At 37.0% G+C, this 21954-nt stretch overlaps 1 protein-coding gene across 5 annotated transcripts in view; it reads right to left on the minus strand.

Moving 5' to 3' along the window:
- LOC133248154 (killer cell lectin-like receptor subfamily F member 1) overlaps positions 1–21954 on the minus strand; it is a 75470-nt gene that overhangs the window by 19668 nt on the left and 33848 nt on the right. The window contains exons 2-6 of one of the 5 annotated variants that reach the window (XM_061417943.1): positions 17221–18521; positions 11352–11559; positions 8559–8650; positions 6286–6384; positions 619–747 (exon numbers count right to left, since the gene is read on the minus strand). In XM_061417943.1, the coding sequence (XP_061273927.1) occupies positions 619–747; positions 6286–6384; positions 8559–8650; positions 11352–11368 (337 nt within the window). In that variant the 5' untranslated portion in view covers positions 11369–11559; positions 17221–18521. Of the gene's footprint in view, positions 1–618; positions 748–6285; positions 6385–8558; positions 9119–11351; positions 11560–17220; positions 18522–21954 lie in introns of those variants that run through there. The other 4 variants (XR_009736627.1, XM_061417942.1, XM_061417941.1 and 1 more) reach the window with 4 other exon arrangements.

The following is a 21954-nucleotide window of genomic DNA, read 5'->3' on the forward strand; positions in this document are numbered from 1 at the left end:
CTGAGAAGTGAGGCTGCCATGAATACCCTCTTCAGGGTAAAAACAACTCCCATGAAAGAGACTGATAGGAAACCTACCTTAAGTTCCTTCTCTGGGGAAATTTTATGGCCACGAAGAAAAGGGAAAGACTACTCATGCCTGCTAAAATAGACACTGTCACAAACTTCATTAGTTCCAATGTGTTCTGAAAAACTCACTTGTCTTTCCCAAAAACCCATACTGTTTTTCCCATCAGAGTCAATTCTTCTGTCTTTCTTTCCCCAGGTGGCTCAGTGATAAAGAATCCATTGCCAATACAGAAGATGTGGGTTTGACCCTTGGGTTGGGAAGATCCCCTGGAGAATAAAATGGCAATCTGCTCCAATATTCTTGCCTGAGAAATTCCATGAACAGAGGAGACTGGCAGGTTACAGTCCATGGGGTCACAAAGTGTTGGACACGACTTAGTGACTAAGGAACAATTCTTTTCCTTATTGAAGCATAAATATGTAAACAATTAACTTTGACCATTTAGCCAGCCACTTCTTTTGTTAGCTCTCGTATGCACACAGATGAACCATTTTCTTCTGTTAACTGGTGTTTTCCTCCCCCAAAACACAATGAAATAAAACCACTTACTTATGAAGTTTGTACTGTTCTGCTGCTTCCTGGGAGAAAGATTCCTGCAGTTGCAATCTTTGGTTCCATTCTCACTACTGAACCTCTCGCTGGGGTTGTCACTGCAGGAATATATGCTTAGGTGACTTACTAAGAAATGAAGAAAAGTAGTAACACTAGTTAGATTCCTACAAATATAAGCCTTGGCCTTTTAATTATCTGTCAGTGTTGTTGATCAGTTGCCCACTCTTTGCAACCCCATGGATGCAGCACGCCGGGCTTCCCTGTCCCTCACCATCTCCCAAAGTTTGCCAAAGGTCATGTCCATTGTATAGGATAATATGAAACTGCAAACAAATTTACAAAATACTGATTGAGAGGACATTTGTTTATAGCATTTTAGCCTTATAATTTGACAAAGGATAATAAGCTTTGAGACTCAGAGAATTTCACTTAGGAAAATGTAAGTAGAAACAACAAAAAAAGTTATCTAAATAATAAAAATTTTTAAAAATATATATTTACATTTGCACCTATTTGGTGTCAGTTCAGTTCAGTGAGTTGCTCAGTCGTGTCTGACTCTTTGTGACCACATGAACTGCAGCATAGCAGGCCTCCCTGTTCATCACCAACTCCCGGAGTTCACTCAAACTCACATCCATCGAGTCGATGATGCCATCCAGCCATCTCATCCTCTGTCGTCCCCTTTTCCTCCTGCCCCCAATCCCTCCCAGCATCAGAGTCTTTTCCAATGAGTCAACTCTTCACATGAGGTGGCCAAAGTACTGGAGTTTCAGCTTTAGCATCAGTCCTTCCAAAGAACACCCAGCACCAATCTCCTTTAGAATGGACTGGTTGGATCTCCTTACAATCCAAGGGACTCTTAAGAGTCTTTCCAACACCAGAGCTCAAGAGCATCAGTTCTTCAATGCTCAGCTTTCTTCACAGTCCAACTCTCACATCCACACATGACCACTGGAAAAACTATAGCCTTAACTAGACGGACCTTTCTAGGCAAAGTAATGTCTCTGTTTTTGAATATGCTATCTAGGTTGTTCATAACTTTCCTTCCAAGGAGTAAGCGTCTTTTAATTTCACAGCTGCAATAACCATCTGCAGTGATTTTGGAGCCCCCAAAATAAAGTCTGACACTGTTTCCACTGTTTCCCCATCTATTTCCCATAAAGTGATGGAACCAGATGCCATGATCTTCGTTTTCTGAAAGTTGAGCTTTGAGCCAACTTTTTCAATCTCCTCTTTCACTTTCATCAAGAGGTTTTTTAGTTCCTCTTCACTTCCTGCCATAAGGGTGGTGTCATCTGCATATCTGAGGTTATTGATATTTCTCCCGGCAATCTTGATTTCAGCTTGTGCTTCTTCCAGCCCAACATTTCTCATGATGTACTCTGCATATAAGTTAAATAAGCAGGGTGACAATATACAGCCTTGATGCAGTCCTTTTCCTATTTGGAACCAGTCTGTTGTTCCATAATAACAGACTGCTTGCTTCCTGACCCTCATATAGGTTTCTCAAGAGGCAGGTCAGGTGGTCTGGTATTCCCATCTCTTTCAGCATTTTCCACAGTTTATTGTGATCCACACAGTCAAAGGCTTTGGCATAGTCAACTCTTGCTTCCTGACCCACATGTAGGTTTCTCAAGAGGCAGATCAGGTGGTCTGGTATTCCCATCTCTTTCAGAATTTTCCACAGTTTATTGTGATCCACACAGTCAAAGGCTTTGGCATAGTCAATAAGGCAGAAATAGATGTTTTTCTGGAACTCTCTTGCTTTTTGCATGATCCAGCTGATGTTGGCAATTTGATCTCTGGTTCCTCTGTCTTTTCTAAAATCAGCTTGAACATCTGGAAGTTCATGGTTCACGTATTGCTGAAGCCTGGCTTGGAGAATTTTGAGCATTACTTTACTAGCGTGTGAGATAAGTGCAATTGTGCAGTAGTTTGAGCATTCTTTGGCATTGCCTTTCTTTGGGATTGGAATGAAAACTGGCCTTTTCCAGTCCTGTGGCCACTGCTGAGTTTTCCAAATTTCCTAGCATATTGAGTGAAGCACTTTCACAGCATCTTCTTTCAGGATTTGAAATAGCTCAGCTGGAATTCCATCACCTCCACTAGCTTTGTTCATAGTGATGCTTTCTAAGGCCCACTTAACTTCACATTCCAGGATGTCTGGTTCTAGGTGAGTGATCACACCATCGTGATTATCTGGGTCATGAAGATGTTTTTTGTACAGTTCTTTGGTGTATTCTTGCCACCTCTTCTTAATATCTTCTGCTTCTGTTAGGTCCATACCATTTCTGTCCTTTATCAAGCCCATCTTTGCATGAAATGTTCCCTTGGTATCTCTAATTTTCTTGAAGAGATTTCTAGTCTTTCCCATTCTGTTGTTTTCCTCTATTTCTTTGCATTGATCACTGAGGAAAACTTTATTTTCTCTTCTTGCTATTCTTTGGAACTCTGCATTTATATTGTTATATCTTTCCTTTTCTCCTTTGCTTTTTGCTTCTCTTCTTTTCACAGCTATTTGCAAGGCCTCCCCAGACAGCCATTTTGCTTTTTTGCATTTCTTTTCCATGGGGATGGTCTTGATCCCTGTCTCCTGTACAATGTCATGAACCTCTGTCCATAGTTCATCAGGCATTCTATCAGATCTAGTCCCTTAAATCTATTTCTCACTTCCACTGAATAATCATAAGGGACTTGATTTAGGTCACACCTGAATGGTCTAGTGGTTTTCCCTATTTTCTTCAATTTAAGTCTGAATTTGGCAATAAGGAGTTCATTGTCTGAGCCACAGTCAGCTCCTGGTCTTGTTTTTGCTCACTGTATAGAGCTTCTCAATCTTTGGCTGCAAAGAATACAATCAGTCTGATTTCAATGTTGACCATCTGATGATGTTCATGTGTAGAGTCTTCCCTTGTGTTGTTGGAAGAGGGTGTTTGCTATGACCAATGCATGTTCTTGGCAAAACACTACTAGACTTTGCCCTGCTTCATTCCGTATTCCAAGGCCAAATTTTTCTATTACTCCAGGTGTTTCTTGACTTCCTACTTTTGCATTCCAGTCCTCTATAATGAAAAGGACATCTTTTGGGTGTTAGTTCTAAAAGGTCTTGTATGGACTGTGCGGCAGAAGCCTGCCGGCTGTGACGGACCTCGCAGAAGCAGGGCCAAGAGGAGCTACCCCACATCCGAGGTCAGGGACGGTAGCCGAGAGTGCCAGGCTGCGACGGCGCAGGAGCAGCCAAGAGGAGCTACCCCGCATCCAAGGAGTGGTGGCTGCGTGGGCGCAGGAGACCCCAGAGGAGCTACTCTACCTTCAAGGTCAGGAGGGGCAGCGGTGAGGAGATACCCCTCCTCCAAGGTAAGAGAAACCCAAGCAAGATGGTAGGTGTTGCAAGAGGGCATCAGAGGGCAGACACACTGAAACCATGCTCACAGAAAACTAGCCAATCTAATCACATGGACCATAGCCTTGTCTAACTCAATGAAACTAAGCCATGCCATGTGGGGCCACCCAAGACGGATGGGTCATGGTGGAGAAGACTGACAGAATGTGGTCCACTGGAGAAGGGAATGCAAACCATTTCAATATTCTTGCCTTGAGAACCCCATGAACAGTATGTAAAGGCAAAATGATAGGATACTGAAAGAGAAACTCCCCAGGTCGGTAGGTACCCAATATGCTACTGGAGATCAGTAGAGAAATAACTCCAGAAAGAATGAAGGGATGGAGCCAAAGCAAAAACAATACACAGTTGTGGATGTGACTGGTGATAGAAGCAAGGCCCAATACTGTAAAGAGAAATGTTGCATAGGAACATGGAATGTTAGGTCTATGAATCAAGGCAAATTGGAAGTGGTCAAACAGGAGATGGCAAGAGTGAACATCGACATTCTAGGAATCAGAGAACTAAAATGGACTGGAATGGGTGAATTTAACTCAGATGACCATTATATCTACTACTGAGGGCAAGAATCCCTTAGAAGAAATGGAGTAGCCATCATGGTCAACAAAAGACTCCGAAATGCAGTACTTGGATTCAATCCCAAAAACGACAGAATGATTTGTTTGTTTCCAAGGCAAACCATTCAATATCACAGTAACCCAAGTCTATGCCCCAACCAGTAACGCTGAAGAAGCTGAAGTTGAACGGTTCTGTTTGGTATAATAGGTTAGAATTCTGTGTGATTTTGAACTAGTGATGTAGCTTCTCTTTTCCTCAGGTTCTTCATATATAAAAAGGGGAAATATTTAATTAACTTAGAGTTGATGGAAGGCTGAAAGTTAGTAAATGTAAGATATTTGTCACAACTCCTAACATGTAATAGGATGCAGCAAATGGAAACAATAATAGGTAAGACTGTAGCTCTTGTTGAAGTAGAGCTCATTTTACAATAAATCTTAAATTTAACTCAGCCTTAAATTTTTAAACAGCTGATAAATTTTGTCAAAACTTCAAAATATTGTCATATGTAAACTCCGTAAGTTTTTTTTTTATTATAAATTTATTTATTTTAATTGGAGACTAATTACTTTACAATGTTGTACTGGTTTTGCCATACATCAACATGAATCTGCCACGGATATACACGTGTTTCCCATCCTGAACCCCCCTCTCATCGCCCTCCCCGTAGCATCCCTCTGGGTCATCCCAATGCACCAGGCCCAAGCATCCTGTATGCTGCATCCAACGTGGACTGGCAATTCGTTTCATATATGATATTACACATGTTTCAATGCCATTCTCCCAAATCAGCTTTCATAAAATTAAGTACTTTCACCAAAATATAAAACCTCAGTTCATAGATTGGGACTGTCAAACCTACATTATTTACCAACTGAGAAATGAAGTATTTCCTTATCAGTAAACAAGGATGTCACCATCATCAGCGATTGCAGCCCTCCAAAGTGAGCCTGTGAGCTCTAAGGGAACTCAGCAAGGAGAATGCCTGCTATTTAACCGCCATCAGATGGCAGCCACTCCCTGTGAGAGTGAGCCCCAAAGAAGCTCAGGATATGAAAACACAGGATATAGGCCCCAGATAGCTGAGATGCATATGAAAGGAATGATTTCAGTGAGCCCAGACTCTTGCATCTTCCCATATATAAACAAGTGCCAAATTCCTTAACTTGAGATATCTGATTTTCTTTGATTAACAATAATATTTTGGTGTTCAGATTACCCACCCTTTGTTGCAAAACTTCTGTATAATCTAGCTTCTCCCCTCCCTCCTCCTTGGAGCAGCTTCTCAGAGCTATCTGAATCACGACCTTCCAGGAGTCAGTCTTCCTTCTGCCCCAAATAAAACTTAATTCCCAACTCTCACATTGTGCAAATCTTTTTCAACAAAGTACTTTTGCCAAAACATAAAACTTCAGCAAATTGTGACTGTCAAACCCACAGTTTGCCAATTAATTACAAAATTTCTAGCAGAGTATAAATCACATTTATTACCTGCTCTATATAGGGGGAAATGATTAATAATTAATGAAATTATCAACCTTGTCATTTAATACCAACATAAATAAAACAATATTGAAAGAGAATATTAGGTAAATGTGAACAATGATTCTGAAAAAGTTAGAGAAATGTCTAAAAAGAAAAAAACAACTCCAAAGGAAACATATTAATCTCTATAGTTGAATGTGTAGCTTTAATTTACTCACCCCAAACAGTTAGTCCTATCACTGTGGCAACAAGTGTAACCACGGCAATGCTGGTCAGTCTCAGAGCAGTCTGATGCCATTTGGGACATTTGGGGTTATCTGTAATGATTAATTTTTCTTTCTGAAACATTTAAGCACTTAAAACAAACTTGAAAATAAGTCAAACCGTTGACTTTAAAAAATGCACTACATTAGAGAGTTACAAGTTAAGTTTCCTTTGGGGCAAAATGAGGACTGCAGCCTGGGAGAGAGCATTTCAGATGGCTCTGAAAAGTTGCTCCAAAGAGGCAAGGGGAAGGTCAGTACATAAATGATTTTGGTGAAGGTGGAATGTGTACAATCAAGCATGTATTTTTTCCAAAAGATTTCTGCTATTCTTGTGAAGCTTTGCTAATCACAGAAACAGTCATCTCACCGTGACAGATTTTAGAGTTTTTCTAGCTATGGAGAAATACAAGAATTGGGCTCATAAAATTGGATCGTGAAAGTATTTAACTATCCGAAGACTTGTCACTCAAGCACAGAGGAGATGTGTGCACTCTGCTCTCTACCCCAGACTCTTTTGGGGATGTGTTGAAAAGCAGCAGCTGCAGCAACACATGATTTAATTCTTGTGCAGGTGGATGACAAGTGCCAGCTTGTACTTGACAATACAAATGTCAAACTTTTGAGAGTACACATTGTCTTAATGTGATGGAAAGAAATCTACAATCTCTATACATATTCTGTTACCATGAACACATATTTAGTTATCTTTAAAGAACTGGTTTTATCAATTCAAAATAAGAGATGAATCAATTGCGTGTGTGTGCCCAGTCATGTTTCACTTTTTGCAACACTATGGACTGTAGAACGCCAGACTGCTCTGTCCATAGAATTTTCCAGGCAAGAATACTGGAGTGGGTTGCTATTTCCTTTTCCAGGGGATTTTCCTGACCCAGGAATTGAACTCACATCTCCTGCATCTCCTGCACTGCAGGTAGATTCTTTACTGCTGAGCCATCAGGGAAGTCTAAGACACCAGTATGCTTTATCTAATAATTAAATATTTTTCTGTTTTTTTTGTTTGTTTGTTTGTTTTGGTTTTTAATTATTTACTTCATTGTTTTTTAAATTTTTTCAGCTTGATTAAGATATAATTGACATATCACACTTTGTTTAAAGTTTATAACAGGGCAATTTGACATACACATACATTGGGCTGTGATTAGGGCTTCCCTGGTGGGTCAGCAGTAAAGAATCTGCCTACAATGCAGGAGATGTGTGCAGGACACTTGGGTTCAACCATAGTAATGCAGTCCTCATTTCACATAGTTATCATTTTGTGTGCAGATGTGGTGATAACTTTGATGATGCACATTCACTGCTGCTTTCTAGTATATGGCACAGAATTGATATCTATAGTCATCATGTTGTACATTATACCCCCAGAACTGTTATCACCAGAATTTATTAGTATCACTAGAATTTTGTAATCATTTCAACATTTCCCCCCATTCTCACTACCAACCACCAAAGTACTCTGTAGAATTCACCAGTATTAGTGAAAGAATATTATTCTTATGTTAACACTTCTGTTCCAAAACTATAATTCACATAATAATCAAATGGGTGGTTATTAGACAATCAAGTGGTCAAAATATTTCCACTAAAATTTGTCATTTACCTTTATGTACATCTGGACTGGAAATAGATAATATTCAGTGGGATTGACACCCAGGAAGGAAAAATATATCCCAAAAGGGAAAAATATATCAAAAGTATCAAAAGAATTGAATTATATTAAAAATTACTGTCTAAAGTAGAAACATAAGCAAAATTAAGTATTATAGCCGTCCATCTTTCTAAATTTTGTTTGAAATATTTTTTTAATATTTTAACAGTTATATATTTATATCAGTTCATGAAGCAAAACTCAGATGCCAGTCTTTATAACATTGCTTCAACAAAATAAGCATTATAATACTTTCTTAATTTTCAACATAGGTCAAGTCAGATCTGATTCATTACTTTCAATTAAACAATATTTATAAACATATAATTATATGCCAGAAACTAGACTGAATAGAAGGGTTGCAGAAATAGAAAACTGCACAGTCTAATGGGGAGACATGTATGTAAACTGATTATTTCAGAATAAGATTATGAATTTTCTGAATAATAGACTCCAGTTGTAGTTCTTAAAAGTTCTCATTAAAAATCTAAGACTAAAAAACCAATAGAAAATTCTAGCTGTATAATCTGTGGCCTCGTGGAAGGTTATGGATTCTTACCTTTGCATGTCCACATATGTTGGCAATGATAGGGATGTTTCCTTGGCTTCTGCATCATTGATTCCTCTGTGTTTTGCATCTGTCCAAACATCCTATAAACAGAATAATCCATCTTTGAATGAGATGGAAAGAGAGACATCACTTGATTAAAAGCAGTCAGTGCCTACAAGCTGTGGCACTGAAACAAAGCCTAGAGCTGTGAAACCACAAAGGATATGGTTGAAGAGTGAGAGGAACTTCATTATTTAAATAAATGTTTTCTTTCAAGATGGTTTCATTATTTACAGAAGAGTTGTGATGTCACTACAGAGTTACCATATACCCAACACTCCACCTCCTCTATTATTAACATGTTGCATTAGTACATCTGTCAGAACTAATGGGTCAATATTAATATATTATTTTAATTAAAGTCTATACTTTATTCACTTTTTGTCCAGTACCTCTTCCTTAGTATTTACCTAAGACCTTTTTATATTCAAGGATACATCCCATTCAGGGTACCACAATACATTTAGTTCTGACATCTGCTTAGGATATCTCTACTGTGATAGTTTCTCACTTTTTTCTTTTTTTGAATTTTGACAGTTTTGAGGAATGTTGATTAGATATTTTCCAAAATGCTCCTAAGCTGAGGTAGTCTGATGTTTTTCTCATCATTATACTAGGTCATATATTTTCAGAGGGCTTCCCTGGTAGCTCAGATGGTAAAGAATCTGCCTGCAATGCAGGAAATCTACGTTTTGATCCCTGGGTCAGGAAGATCCCCTGGAGAAGGGAACAGCAACATTCCGGTATTCTTGCCTGGAGAATCTCATGAATAGAGGAGCCTGGTGGGCTACAGTCCGTGAGGTCACACGAGACATGACAGAATGACTGATGCACATAGGTTTTGGAGGAAGACCACAGGGATAAGTAATCATTCTTAGCACATCTGATGAAGGGTACTTTTATCAACATAACTAATGAGGGTGACTTTGGTCATTTGACTACAATGGTGTTCATCAGGTTTAACTACTGCAAAATTACTCACTTTTCCCCATTTCCACACAGTACTCTTCAGAAAGAAGTCAATATGCTCAGCCTACACTTCAGTGGAGATTTATGCTCCAACTTTTTCAAAAGAGACAATCTACATAAATTATTTAGATTTATTCTGCAGAGGATGTTTGACTAGTGTTCCATTTACTTATTCATTCAGTCATTTATATCAATGAAAGTCATTCACATTCATTTTATGTCTTGAGGGACAATCTAATGTTACTTTATTTTCTTGTTCACATGGTTCAATCTTTGACCATCGGGAGCTTTTCAGTTGGCTCACAAGTTTATGCTGATGCTGCCAAATCGAATATGTTACAACATGGATTGTGCTAATCTCTTCCTTTGCATTTCTACAACCTCCCACTTCAATAGTGAGAATCATGGTTATCAGCATCACCAGTAACTTCCTTAATTTTTCAATTCTAGTATACATACTTTATCCCTCACAAGACATTTGGTCCTGTCAAAAACATCCATTGAGACATTTGGTCCATGATTCATTAAATAATACAAACATTAACTTCATTGAAATGTTTTTTGAGTTATTTTTATTGTAATTCATTGCCAGTTATGGATTTCATGTTTATTCTTTCTTACCGTGAAGTTTGGCAGGGTTACTTTTAAGTCAATAAGTGGTTGCTCTCAAGTGTATATGGACCTGGTTTTTGGTTTTATATTTGCAGTATCTGTTAATAATTTTGTATATACAAATTTTGTCACCATCTTTGTGACAATGTTATCTGTTGGTGGCCATATTCAAGTGTGAATACAAAGAATCTGGGTGATCATTTTTCATTGTTTTGCTATTCACCTTTAACACTTCAATAAATTTCCAAATTGAAGAATGATGAACTACCATCAGCTGTTGAAATTTGCAATTCCAACTTTCTGTTGTTCACTTTGTGGTTGCCATTTAGTACTGATATGTAAACATTCCAAGTTTCTGGTGGAACTCTTGGAGCTTTTGATCTTCTTCTGCCTCTGCCTTGCTTCCATAGAGTCATACTTTCTAAACATAATCCACTAAGTCATCTAATTTTTCTTCTGCCTTCTCTGTAATGTATTTAAAATTTCATTTATGTCTTCTAAGGGCAGAAATAGAACTCCAAACTGCATGGATGAACACTTAGTGTGTTGGCTATTAATAACTATAGTGATATGCTCATATGCTCTCCCAAACAATATTTTTTTGCCACAGTGATTGTGACAAATAAAACAAGCATCCTTTTCCTTGTTCATCTGGTATAGTCAAGTTGTATTTGTATTTGCCATCTCAGAACCCATCATGCACAGTGATTTATCCCACAATGTTGAGATTTATTTCCTGTGCAAACACAAGTACTTTCTCATATACATATCTGTGTCTTCTTACTTTTTCATTGTTAGTGCATAATTCAACAACACAGAAAAACCCAGTGCTACTCCATGCACAGTGAATAACTGAGTGAACTGTTGGGGTCATCTTGAAGATGTCATCACTGAATATGTATACTGGCACTGAAATATCAAATATTGTCTTAAGTTGCATTACTATAAATAAGAATTTTTTGGTGATTTTTGAGCACTGGAATCATGCATAAAAATCCCCATATCTTGTCACTTTATACTCCTCTGAGATTTTAATTACATGCAATGAAGTTAGGTTTGGAAGTCTGTGTCTGTTTTGAATTCTATTTACTGTCCCTATTATTGAATTTCTGGTCTGAATAACAGGACCTCTTCATCATGATGGATAATTCTTTGAAGTACCTGTGATGGTGTTGCATTTGGTTCTTCTTCTATATGCCATTTTAACCCATTCAGGGTTTTTCTTACTTCCCCTTTAACACCAGTGTTGTGCTGATGTTTTCCTGTCCCATCTTGAATGACTGTAATGTTAGCCTACTCCTGGCAGCTGTACATCAGGCTTGAAACAGTTTGTTCTCTTCACAGCATCAGTGCATCTTACTCCTATAATCTGTTACAGAAAAGGAAATGATATCAAAAACCATTAAAATATAGCATTGGCTTTTCTCTTTGTCAGTAACTATATCTGCCATATTTCACTAAGAATTTTCAACTAAAGATGTCATATTGCTAAGCAGCAGCAGAAGAAGGGTTACTTTTTTCCTTTTGTAGCCATTCAACGAGTGATCACTCATTCACCATAGGGAAAACCTTACTAATGTCTCATGAACTTGACACCCAGTTTTTCTGGGCTGAGAAGTCAGTAAGTAGGCACCAGATAAGAGCATGGTAGTCTACAATGATTCACAGGTGCTCAGGAAGTTTTCACCAGAAAAATCCCTCTAAACAGTGGTGGATGCTTCTCACAGTTTGCTACAATCATGCCTTTGTAGGACATCCATTCAATGCAAACATCACTATTAATTCTAGGTAATGGGATAGTTGTAGGGGTTTCATTAGATGCCTGGTATCCCCTCGTGGTGACTTTTACTCTACCTCCATGTCATAGGAGACCCACACCCATTCTCACCCATCCTAAACAAGTAAAACACTTGTCCATTTTACAGAGTAGACTTCATGATCTTTTTAATTTGCATACATTAAAATTCACTCTTTCTGCCATAAAATTCTGTGAGTTTCATGGGTTTTGACTAAAGCATAATGTAATGAATACACCATTACAATATCATGCAGAATAAAGCTTCATTGCCCTGAAATATCCCCTGTGTTTCACTTTTCAACCTTACTTTTCATGCAAACCTTGACAATATTTACCTTCTTTACAGTTTTGCTTTATCCATATAACACATCAATGAAATTATGTAAAATAGAGCATTTTCAGACTAATGTCTTTTAATATGAAATATGCATTTCAGATTTATCTATATATTTTTGTGGCTGGATAGCTCATTCTTTTTTATCGCTCTTTCCATCATCTGAGTACCATAGTTTGTACACTCATTCACCTATTGAAAGACATCTTGACTGCTTCCAGTTTGGGGCAATTATAAATCAATCTGCCATAAACATTCATGTGCAGTTTTTTGTGGATACAAGTTTTCAAATCAGTTTGTAAATACCTAGAATGGTAGTTGCTTGATCATATGATAGACTATACTTAGTTTTATTTAAAAAAAAAAAAAGTCAGTTGTCTTTCAATTTGAATGTCTTTGCATTTCCACCAGCAAAGAATGAGTCCCTGTTGCTTCCCATCCTCATCAGCAATTGGTATTGTCAGGACTTTTGATTTTAGCATCCTAGCAGGTGTCTAGTGGAAGTTCATTGTTATTTTAGCTTGCATTTCCCTAGCAACAGGTGTATCTTTTCATGTGCTCTTTTCATTTTCATATCTTCTTGGGTGAAGTGTCTTTTCAAATCTTTTACCAATTTTTCGATTGAGTTGTTTGGCCAGTTTTTGTTGAGCATTGAATTATTTACACTGACTGCAAGTCCTTTTATGAGATTCATATTTTGCAAAAAACTTTTTACTGTTTTGTGACATAAAAGTGTCTTTAACAGAACAGAAGTTTTTATTTTAAATGGAGCCCATTCCTTTTTCAATTCAATTGTATTTGTGTCTTTCTCAAAAATGAGTTGACTGTATTATAAGGCATTTGTTCGGGGGGATTTCATTTTGTTCTGTTGATCTATATGTCCGTATGTTCACCAATACCACGTTGTCTTGGTTACTTTGGCTTTATAGTAAGTCTTGAAATCAAGTACTGTGAGTCCTTCAATTTTGCTCTTCTTCCTCAGCATTGTGTTGACTGGTCTAGAACTTTTTGTCTTCCTACATAATTGGAATTAGTTTGTCGATCTCTATGAAAAAGTTTGAAGAGATTTATTTGTCATTACAGTCTATAGATAAAGTCAGAAGGAATCAACATCTTTACAGTAATGAATCTTCCAATATGTGAACATGAAATATCTCTCCATTGATCTAAATCTCCTTTGATGTCATTCATTTTATCAGTGCTTTATAGTTTTCCACATATAGATTCTGTACGTATTTTGCTTGATTTATATCTAAATATTTCAATTTTTGATGCTATTGTAAATGGGATTTTTAAATGTTAAATTCAAGTTGTTCGTTGCTGGTATATATGTATGAAATTAACTTTTTATTTATTAACCTTAAACCTTGCAAATGTTCTGTGCTCACTTCTTAGTTCCAAGAATTTTTTATCTTGATTCTTTTGGGTTCTCTAACAGGACAGTTACATCATCTGCTAAAAGAAATAGTTTTAGTTTTTGTTCTCTAATCTGTATGCCTTTTATTTCTTGATTTTCTTGCATGAGGTAGGATTTCTAATACAATGCTGAATAAGAGAGGTAAGAGTAGACATCTTGCCTTTTTCTTGAGCTTAAAAGGAAAACTACCTCACCATGAAACATGATGTTAACAGTAGATTTTTAAATAAGTGTTGTTTATCAAGCTTTTTATTTGCTCAGAGTGCTTATGGGTATTGACTTTGTCACTTTTTTTTTCTTCCAGCTGACTTGATTACATGCTTTTTCTCCTCAGCTTATTGATTGGATTATATTTATTGATTTTTGAATGTTGAACCTGCTTTGCAAACCTGAAATAAAACCCAACTGTCCATGATGTATACTTCCTTTGTAGATTTTTGGATTTAATTTGCAAAGCTTTTTTTTTTTTTTTTTTAACTGTTTTGTTGGTGTGTTCATGAGAGATGTAAATCTGCGGTTTTATTTTCTTTTAATGTCTTTATTCTACTTTCAGTAATGTTGGCTTCATAGAATGTCTTCTCAGGAGGTGTTTTCTCTGTTTCTATTTCCTTTATGAGATTGTGGAGAATTGGTACTACATCTTTCTTACAACTTTAGTAGAATTCACCAGTGATATCATTTGGCTTTGTTTTTTTTTTTTTTTTTTTATGGTTTGGAAATATACTAGTAATTGACTCAATTGCTTCAATAGATGTGGACTATTCAATTTATCTATTTCTCCCTGTACGAATTTTTATAATTTGTGTATTTCCAGGAATTGACACATTTTATCTGTTATCAAATTTGTGGGAATAAAATTATCTCTGGTATATCTAGGTTATGTTTTTATTGCCATGAAAGCTCTTATTTCTGATATTGATAATTTCTCTCTTCTCTCTTTTCTTCTTATCCTGATTGGAGTTTGATGAATCTTATTGATACCAAGCTTCTTGATGAATCTTATTGAAACCAGCTTTTGGTTTCCCTGATTTTCTCTATTGTTTTCCTGTTTCATTTATTTCTGCTCAAATATTTACTATTTCTTTTTTTCTGTGTCTTTTAGGTTTAAAATATTCTCCCTTGTCTAGTTTCCTAACGGGAATTTAAAGCTGATTTTAGATCTTACTTACTTCTTTTTGAGTGTATCCATTTCATGACACAGATTTCCCTCTAACTACTCACTGCATCTCACATATAGAAGTATAATAATGGTATTTTTCTATATGATACAGTTATTCTTATCTTTGGAATTTATTTTTGAGAAAAAGCCAAGGAAATTACAGAAGGAGTGAATGTGTCATGTATGTTTCTGTGTGTTAGTCACCCAATCGAGTCCAACTCTTTATGACTCCAGGAACTGTAGCCTGCCAGGCTCCTCTGCCCATGGAATTCTCCAGCAAGAATACTGAAGTGGGTTGCCATTCCTTTCTCCAGGGGATCTTCCCCACCCAGGGATCGAACCCAATTTCTCACATTGCCGGCAGATTCTTTACCCTCTGAGCCACAAGAGAAGACTGAATGTGTAACAAGAGAAATTAAATATAACTTTTGTCTAAAATCAAGAAGACAAGAGGAAAGAAACGAGGAGTTGTATTTGGAAAAAGAGTGATCTGATTTTGGACATAAGTCTGAGATGCCTATTAGACATCCAAATGGAAATGCCTAATGTGCATTTAGATATTTGTACCTGTAACTCAAGAAAAAGAACTATATATGAAGCAGAATGAGCTCACTCAAATAGTGTACTTACAGTGCTAAGTACTGTCCTTGAGAAACTCCAACATTTAGAGCTAAAAGAGAGAGGAAGCCAGTAAGTGAGATTAAGAAAGGGTAGCTGAGGTTGTCAGAGAAAAAAGAAAGAGATGTGTTTGGAAACACAGAGAAGAAAGTTTTTATTAAGCAACAGGTGGCAAACTATGTCAAAGGATGCTGAGAGGTCAAGAAATACAGGGATAGTTAAATGGCCATTAACTTGGCAATGTGGAAGTCCCTAGTGATATTGATCAGAAACGATTTTGTGAAGAGAAGAGAATGGAATGAGTTTAAAAACAACAGAAAATGAGGAATTTGAGAGTGTGTATTTAGCCAAATCTTTTGACAAATATACTAAGAAGAATGAAGGAATAATGGAATAATAGCTAGAGGAAAATATATGATCAAGGGAAATTATTTTATTTTAAATATGGTGGACCTTAGAGCATGGGGGTTTTTGTTCCTTTAGGTTGCTTTTTTTTATGATGGAAATGAATCAGTGAAAAGATAAAAATCAATACTGCAAAAAAGGGTGGAAGATAAATAATTGCAAAAGTAATGTTTTCAGAAAAATCAAGAGGAGATGGATTCTAGAGTACAAGTGGTGGGCTTGGCTTTTTATATGAGCAAAAATATTATTTCCACTGTAACAGAATAGAGATTATTCTATGCTTTGAATTCTAGACACACTTAGGTTAATTTTGGCCAAGAGTTATGTGCAAATTTCTAAGTTATTCTTTTCTACATCAAAGAAAAACAACTATGGAAGGATAACCACAATCTCTTCCTTTCCTGGCAGCTTACTTCCTCTCAAACAATGCTTATGGCATTTCTCTGAAGTATTTTGAAGACTGTGGTTCACCTAAAATTTTTTCAAATATGCTTTCGTGATTTGTTTGAAATTTTGCACAAAAAAATAATAATTTAGATCAGCATGTGTGTTAAGTAGATATGAATCAGCAAACTAAGTGGTTGAGGGCCAAGTGTATTGCCAAAAGAATTGCTAGGGAAAAAAGAGAAGTTTGGAATTAAAGGAAGGATCCTTCAAGACTATTCTTCAAGGGGCTGTAAGAGATTAAGGGGGGAAAGCAATGGCACCCCACTCCAGTATTCTTGCCTGGAAAATCCCATGGACGGAGGAGCCTGATAGGCTGCAGTCCACGGGGTCACTAGCAGTCGGACACGACTGAGTGACTTCACTTTGACTTTTCACTTTCATGCATTGGAGGAGGAAATGGCAACCCACTCCAGTGTTCTTGCCTGGAGAATCCCATGGACAGAGGAGCCTGGTGGGCTGCCGTCTATGGGGTCACACAGAGTCGGACACCACTGAAGTGACTTAGCAGCAGCAGCAGCAGGGGACAGAATATGGAAAAGAAGTGAAGAAAAATGATAGAAGCTTTAAAGGAAAGGAAACCATAATATTACAGCAATAGAATTTATGGTATTAATTTTAAAAAGCAGAGTAAAAGCTAAAGGTTGACCCCAATATCATTCAGATCCCAATATTACTCTTTGCGACACCATGAACTTTACAGCCCATGGAATTCTCCAGGCCAGAATACTGGAGTAGGTAGCTGTTGCCTACTGCAGGGGATCTTCCCAACCCCGGTCACCCACATTGCAGGCAGGTTCTTTACCAGCTGAGCCACCAGGAAGCCCAAGAATACTGGAGTGGGTAGCCTATTACCTCCCCAGCAGATCTTCCTGACCCAGGAATCCACCTGGGGTCTCCTGCATTGCAGGTGGATTCTTTACCAGCTGAGCTACTAGAGAAGCCCTGAAAGAAAGGAAATAATAACATTATAGAATAGATTTTATGGTGTTAACTAAAACAGCAGAGTAAAAAGCTAAAGGTTGACTCCAATATCATTCAGTTACTGTATGAATTTTTATATCCTTTTACTTACTATATGAATACTAAAGTTATCTTTGTAAATATCAAGGATAACTTTGTTTTAATCTTTGGATTTAGATCATCTAGCAGAATACCTAACAAATGTAGCTTTTAAAAATACACTAGTGGAGTTGACAAAGCCCAGGGAATATAAAGAGCAATTTGTTCTTGTAAATACACAAATGATTAGAGCTAAGAATGAAAAAGATGAGAGAGGTATTCACCTACTTGGAAATAGAAAAATAAAGATTTTTATGATTTATTTAAATGATGTTATTAAAATAATATTGCATACTTATAATATTTTGGACATGCACCATCTCCTTCAACCATTTAAACCACTCTCTTGGGCCTATTATTCCCACTTTAAAGATGAGGAAACTGAGTGGCAAGGAGAATGATCAACTTAATGTAGTGTTGGAGCTAGAATTTATGTCCATGTTATCTGATGTAGAGTCTGGACCCTTCAACATGCTCCTTCATAATTTCTATGTATACCTGTGGCTCATTCACGGCAAAAAAACAACAAAATTCTGTAAAGCAATTATCCTTCGATTAAAAAATAAATTAATTAAAACAATGTTACCAAAGATACTTATTCTACACCACCTAAATGTCTTTATTTAAATTTCCTTCATCCTACGAGAAACTTCACCAGTGAATATTTATGTCTGAATAATCATCGTTTTTGATCACATACTGTGAACATCTGGTTCAACCAAGAATGACATTCTCCTGATTACAGATTACTGAGAAAGCAACATTGTGACAGGTAAAATAATCAAAAAGAGCATTAGAAAATTTAGGATGTCTAGGCAAAAGAGAGCAGAACAAAGTGGTCTTTGTACAGCCATAGAACCATCAAGTCATGTGATTGTTGCTCTTCAGTTGCTAAGTCCAGTCCAACTCTTTGTAACCCCAGGGACTGCAGCATGACGGGCTTCTCTGTCCTTCACCATCTCCCAGAGTTTTCTCAGATTCATGTCCATTGAGTTGGTGATGCTATCTAAACACCTCATCCTCTGTCGCCCTCTTCTCCTTTTGCCTTCGGTCTTTCTCAGCATCAGGGTCTTTTGCAATGAGTCAAGTGGAGGCTAGACCAAAAGAGAAATACATTAGGTAGAGAATGATCCTCCATACCTGTCAAAAAAGAAAGGAATAACTAAAAAAAAAAAAGGATATTGTTGCTGTTTCTCAAAAAAAAAAAAAAGAAGGAACAATAAAGAAAAATACCAAAAATCAAGTGTAAATCATGTGTACACTATAACAAAAATTGAAGACAAGTAACACAGAAAGCATTTGAAATGTATATATAAAATAAGGAACTACGAGGAATATACGGGGGGTTCTTTCTAATCAGTTAAAAAATAGTAATATAAAACTAGAAGAAAACATGAGGTAACAATTTATGAAAAAAGAAAATATATTGTCAATAAGCATTTGCAAAAAATTCTTATGTGTATAAATAAACAGTCCATCTGAGAGCATTAGCTGTCTCTCCATTCATTTGTGAGAAAAAGCACAGTTGATACCAAGTCAGAGTAAAAAAACAAAAAGAAAACAAAACCTCACCAAGATATGTATCTAACCACATCGAATTATTTTATCAATTTCTAAATCTAACTTTATTTTTTTCCTAAATAAATCATCTTAAAACGTACTAGAAGTCCTCATTGTATAATTGAATACTAGATAAAGTACACTTGCATAAACTGATCTAAAAGAAAAACTAACATTTCATAATAAATGGTGGGGGAGGAGAGTTCAGTAGGCTTTATCTTGAAAAATAAAGCATGATATTATTGGAAAATAGTTTATCTTATATTTAAGATTTAAGCTACAATTGTATATATTCAACAATCTTTAGAATGGAAAGAATTAAGTGTTGAGATTTTAGGAGGGACATTATTTTTCAACCTGATTTTATAATAGCAGAGTAGCATAACTGTAGCTCTTATTTGAGTTTTATAGCATAATCATATAATGTGTCACTTTTGCAAAAAAGAATACCTCTCTGATTTTATTTTTATTGAGTGTCTCTTTTTTTTAAATTTTATTTTATTTTTAAACTTTACATAATTGTATTAGTTTTGCCAAATATCAAAATGAATCCGCCACAGGTATACATGTGTTCCCCATCCTGAACCCTCCTCCCTCCTCCCTCCCCATACCATCCCTCTGGGTCGTCCCAGTGCACTAGCCCCAAGCATCCAGTATCGCGTATCGAACCTGGTTGAAGCAGCTACTAATCTTCTTAGTGTCCCTGTTGATTTTGTATATTTAAAGTATTAATTTGTACAATTCTGTTGTTCTCCCATTTTTCAGTAAATCTGCCTGTGATTTAAACTAATTTCTAATTTGATTTAAACAAATCTCAAAGCTCTCAGAAAATCTTAAATACTTTGCAAGCAAGGTTATTTTGCATAGCACACTCTGTGTGCATTAACTTTTAGCATCCGAGAGCTGGCGAAATACAGTCAACAACTTCCTTGATGTCATGGCATAGATGGAGGCTAATGCCAGGTGGGAAGAGCAGGTGCGTGGCAGCCAATTTTGCAAGTGTCAGCTCATCAGTGATTAATTTTGCTTCTATTGCTTTTGACATTTATTACTTTCTTATACAGCCTCATAACTGCAGTGATTCTGTGAATGAAAGTTTGGAGACTTTCTATATAGTATGTTAAAATTGAAGATGCTTTGACATAATTCTTAAGTGATTCTCACAGCTTTAATGTAATACAGTCAAGACAGACATAATTATTTCCACTCTATACTTGACTTAGAAAGGTTACAAACTTTGCTTGAATTCATAGAATCATTGAATAAGGTAACTGAGATTTGTACCTAAATCAGTTCTTGTGCTAAAGTCCTGTTTAATCCAATGTATTATACTGCCACCAAGTGGTATGAACTTTTATTCACATGCATCTGTAAATAAACAGGTTATTTCCATTCTTATGGATTTGGGAATATTGACGATTTCTTTACTTGTCTATTAGCAAAGTAATTTTTTCCTGTGTACCAGGGATGCTCTTATTTAACATTCACATATTTCTGAATTTGTATGATTTTATGCTTTAGATACACAAGGAGAACTTAATTATATGAAAAGTTTAACAGGTATAGTATTTATTTTATCCAAGGTATTGTATCCTAAAATTTATTAACCTATTATTATCCTTCTTACTTTAATAGGAATAATAATCAAGATTTCCAGGAGAAATATCAATAACCTCAGATATGCAGATGACACCACTTTTACGGCAGAAAGTGAAGAGGGACTAAAGAGCCTCTTGATGAAGGTGAAAGAGGAGAGTGAGAAAACTGGCTTAAAACTCAACATTCAAAAAATTAAGGTCATGGCATCTGGTCCCATCACTTCCTGGCAAATAGATGGGGAAGCAATGGAAACAGTGACAGACTTTCTTTTCTTGGGCTCCAAAATCACTGCAGATGTTGACGGCAGCCTTGAAATTAAAAGATGCTTGCTCCTTGGAAGGAAAGCTATGACCAATATACAGAGCATATTAAAAAGCAGAGACATTACTTTGTCAACAAAGGTCCATCTAGTCAAGGCTATGGTTTTTCCAGTAGTCATGTATGGATGTGAGCTGCTAAGTCACTTCAGTCGTGTCCGACTCTGTGCGACCCCATAGACAGCAGCCCACCAGGCTCTCCCATCCCTAGGATTCTCCAGGCAAGAACACTGGAGTGGGTTGCCATTTCCTTCTCCAATGCATGAAAATGAAAAGTGAAAGTGAAGTCGCTCAGTCGTGTCCGACCCTCAGCGACCCCAAGGACTGCAGCCTTCCAGGCTCCACCTTCCATGGGGTTTTCCAGGCCGGAGTACTGGAGTGAGGTGCCATTGCCTTCTCCAATGGATGTGAGAGTTGGACTATAAAGAAAGCTGAGTGCCGAAGAATTGATGCTTTTGAACTGTGGTATTGGAGAAGACACTTGAGAGTCCCTTGGACTGCAAGGAGATCCAACCAGTCCATCCTAAAGGAGATCAATCTTGAATATTCATTGGAAGGACTGATGCTGAAGCTGAAACTCCAATACTTTGCCCACCTGCTGTGAAGAACCGACTCATTTGAAAAGACCGTGATGCTGGGAAAGATTGAAGATGGCAGGTGTTGGGGGATGGGGTGGGGGAGAAGGGGACGACAGAGGATGAGATGGTTGGATGGCATCACTGACTCAATGGACATGAGTTTGAGCAAGTTCTGGGAGTTGGTGACGGGCAGGGAGGCCTGGCGGGTTGCAGTCCATGAAAAGAGTCAAACACGACTGAACGATAACAAGCATTCCTACTTTATAGTAAAATGAAAGAAGCTCACAGATTCTATGTAAACTGCCAGTATTACACAGCTATCAGTCACCACACCAAGGCTCCCTTGTTCCTCTTCAAAGCCCATCCTTATAACCATAAATTATATTTCATACCATAGTTTTTCCTTAGTTAGAATTTTATCAAAGTTTATTCTTTCATTCCCTGTTTACTGCTTTTCTAACACAATATCTTCT

The sequence above is a fragment of the Bos javanicus genome, chromosome 5 (assembly GCF_032452875.1).
Source record: "Bos javanicus breed banteng chromosome 5, ARS-OSU_banteng_1.0, whole genome shotgun sequence".
In the NCBI taxonomy this organism is placed as follows: Eukaryota; Metazoa; Chordata; class Mammalia; order Artiodactyla; family Bovidae; genus Bos; species Bos javanicus.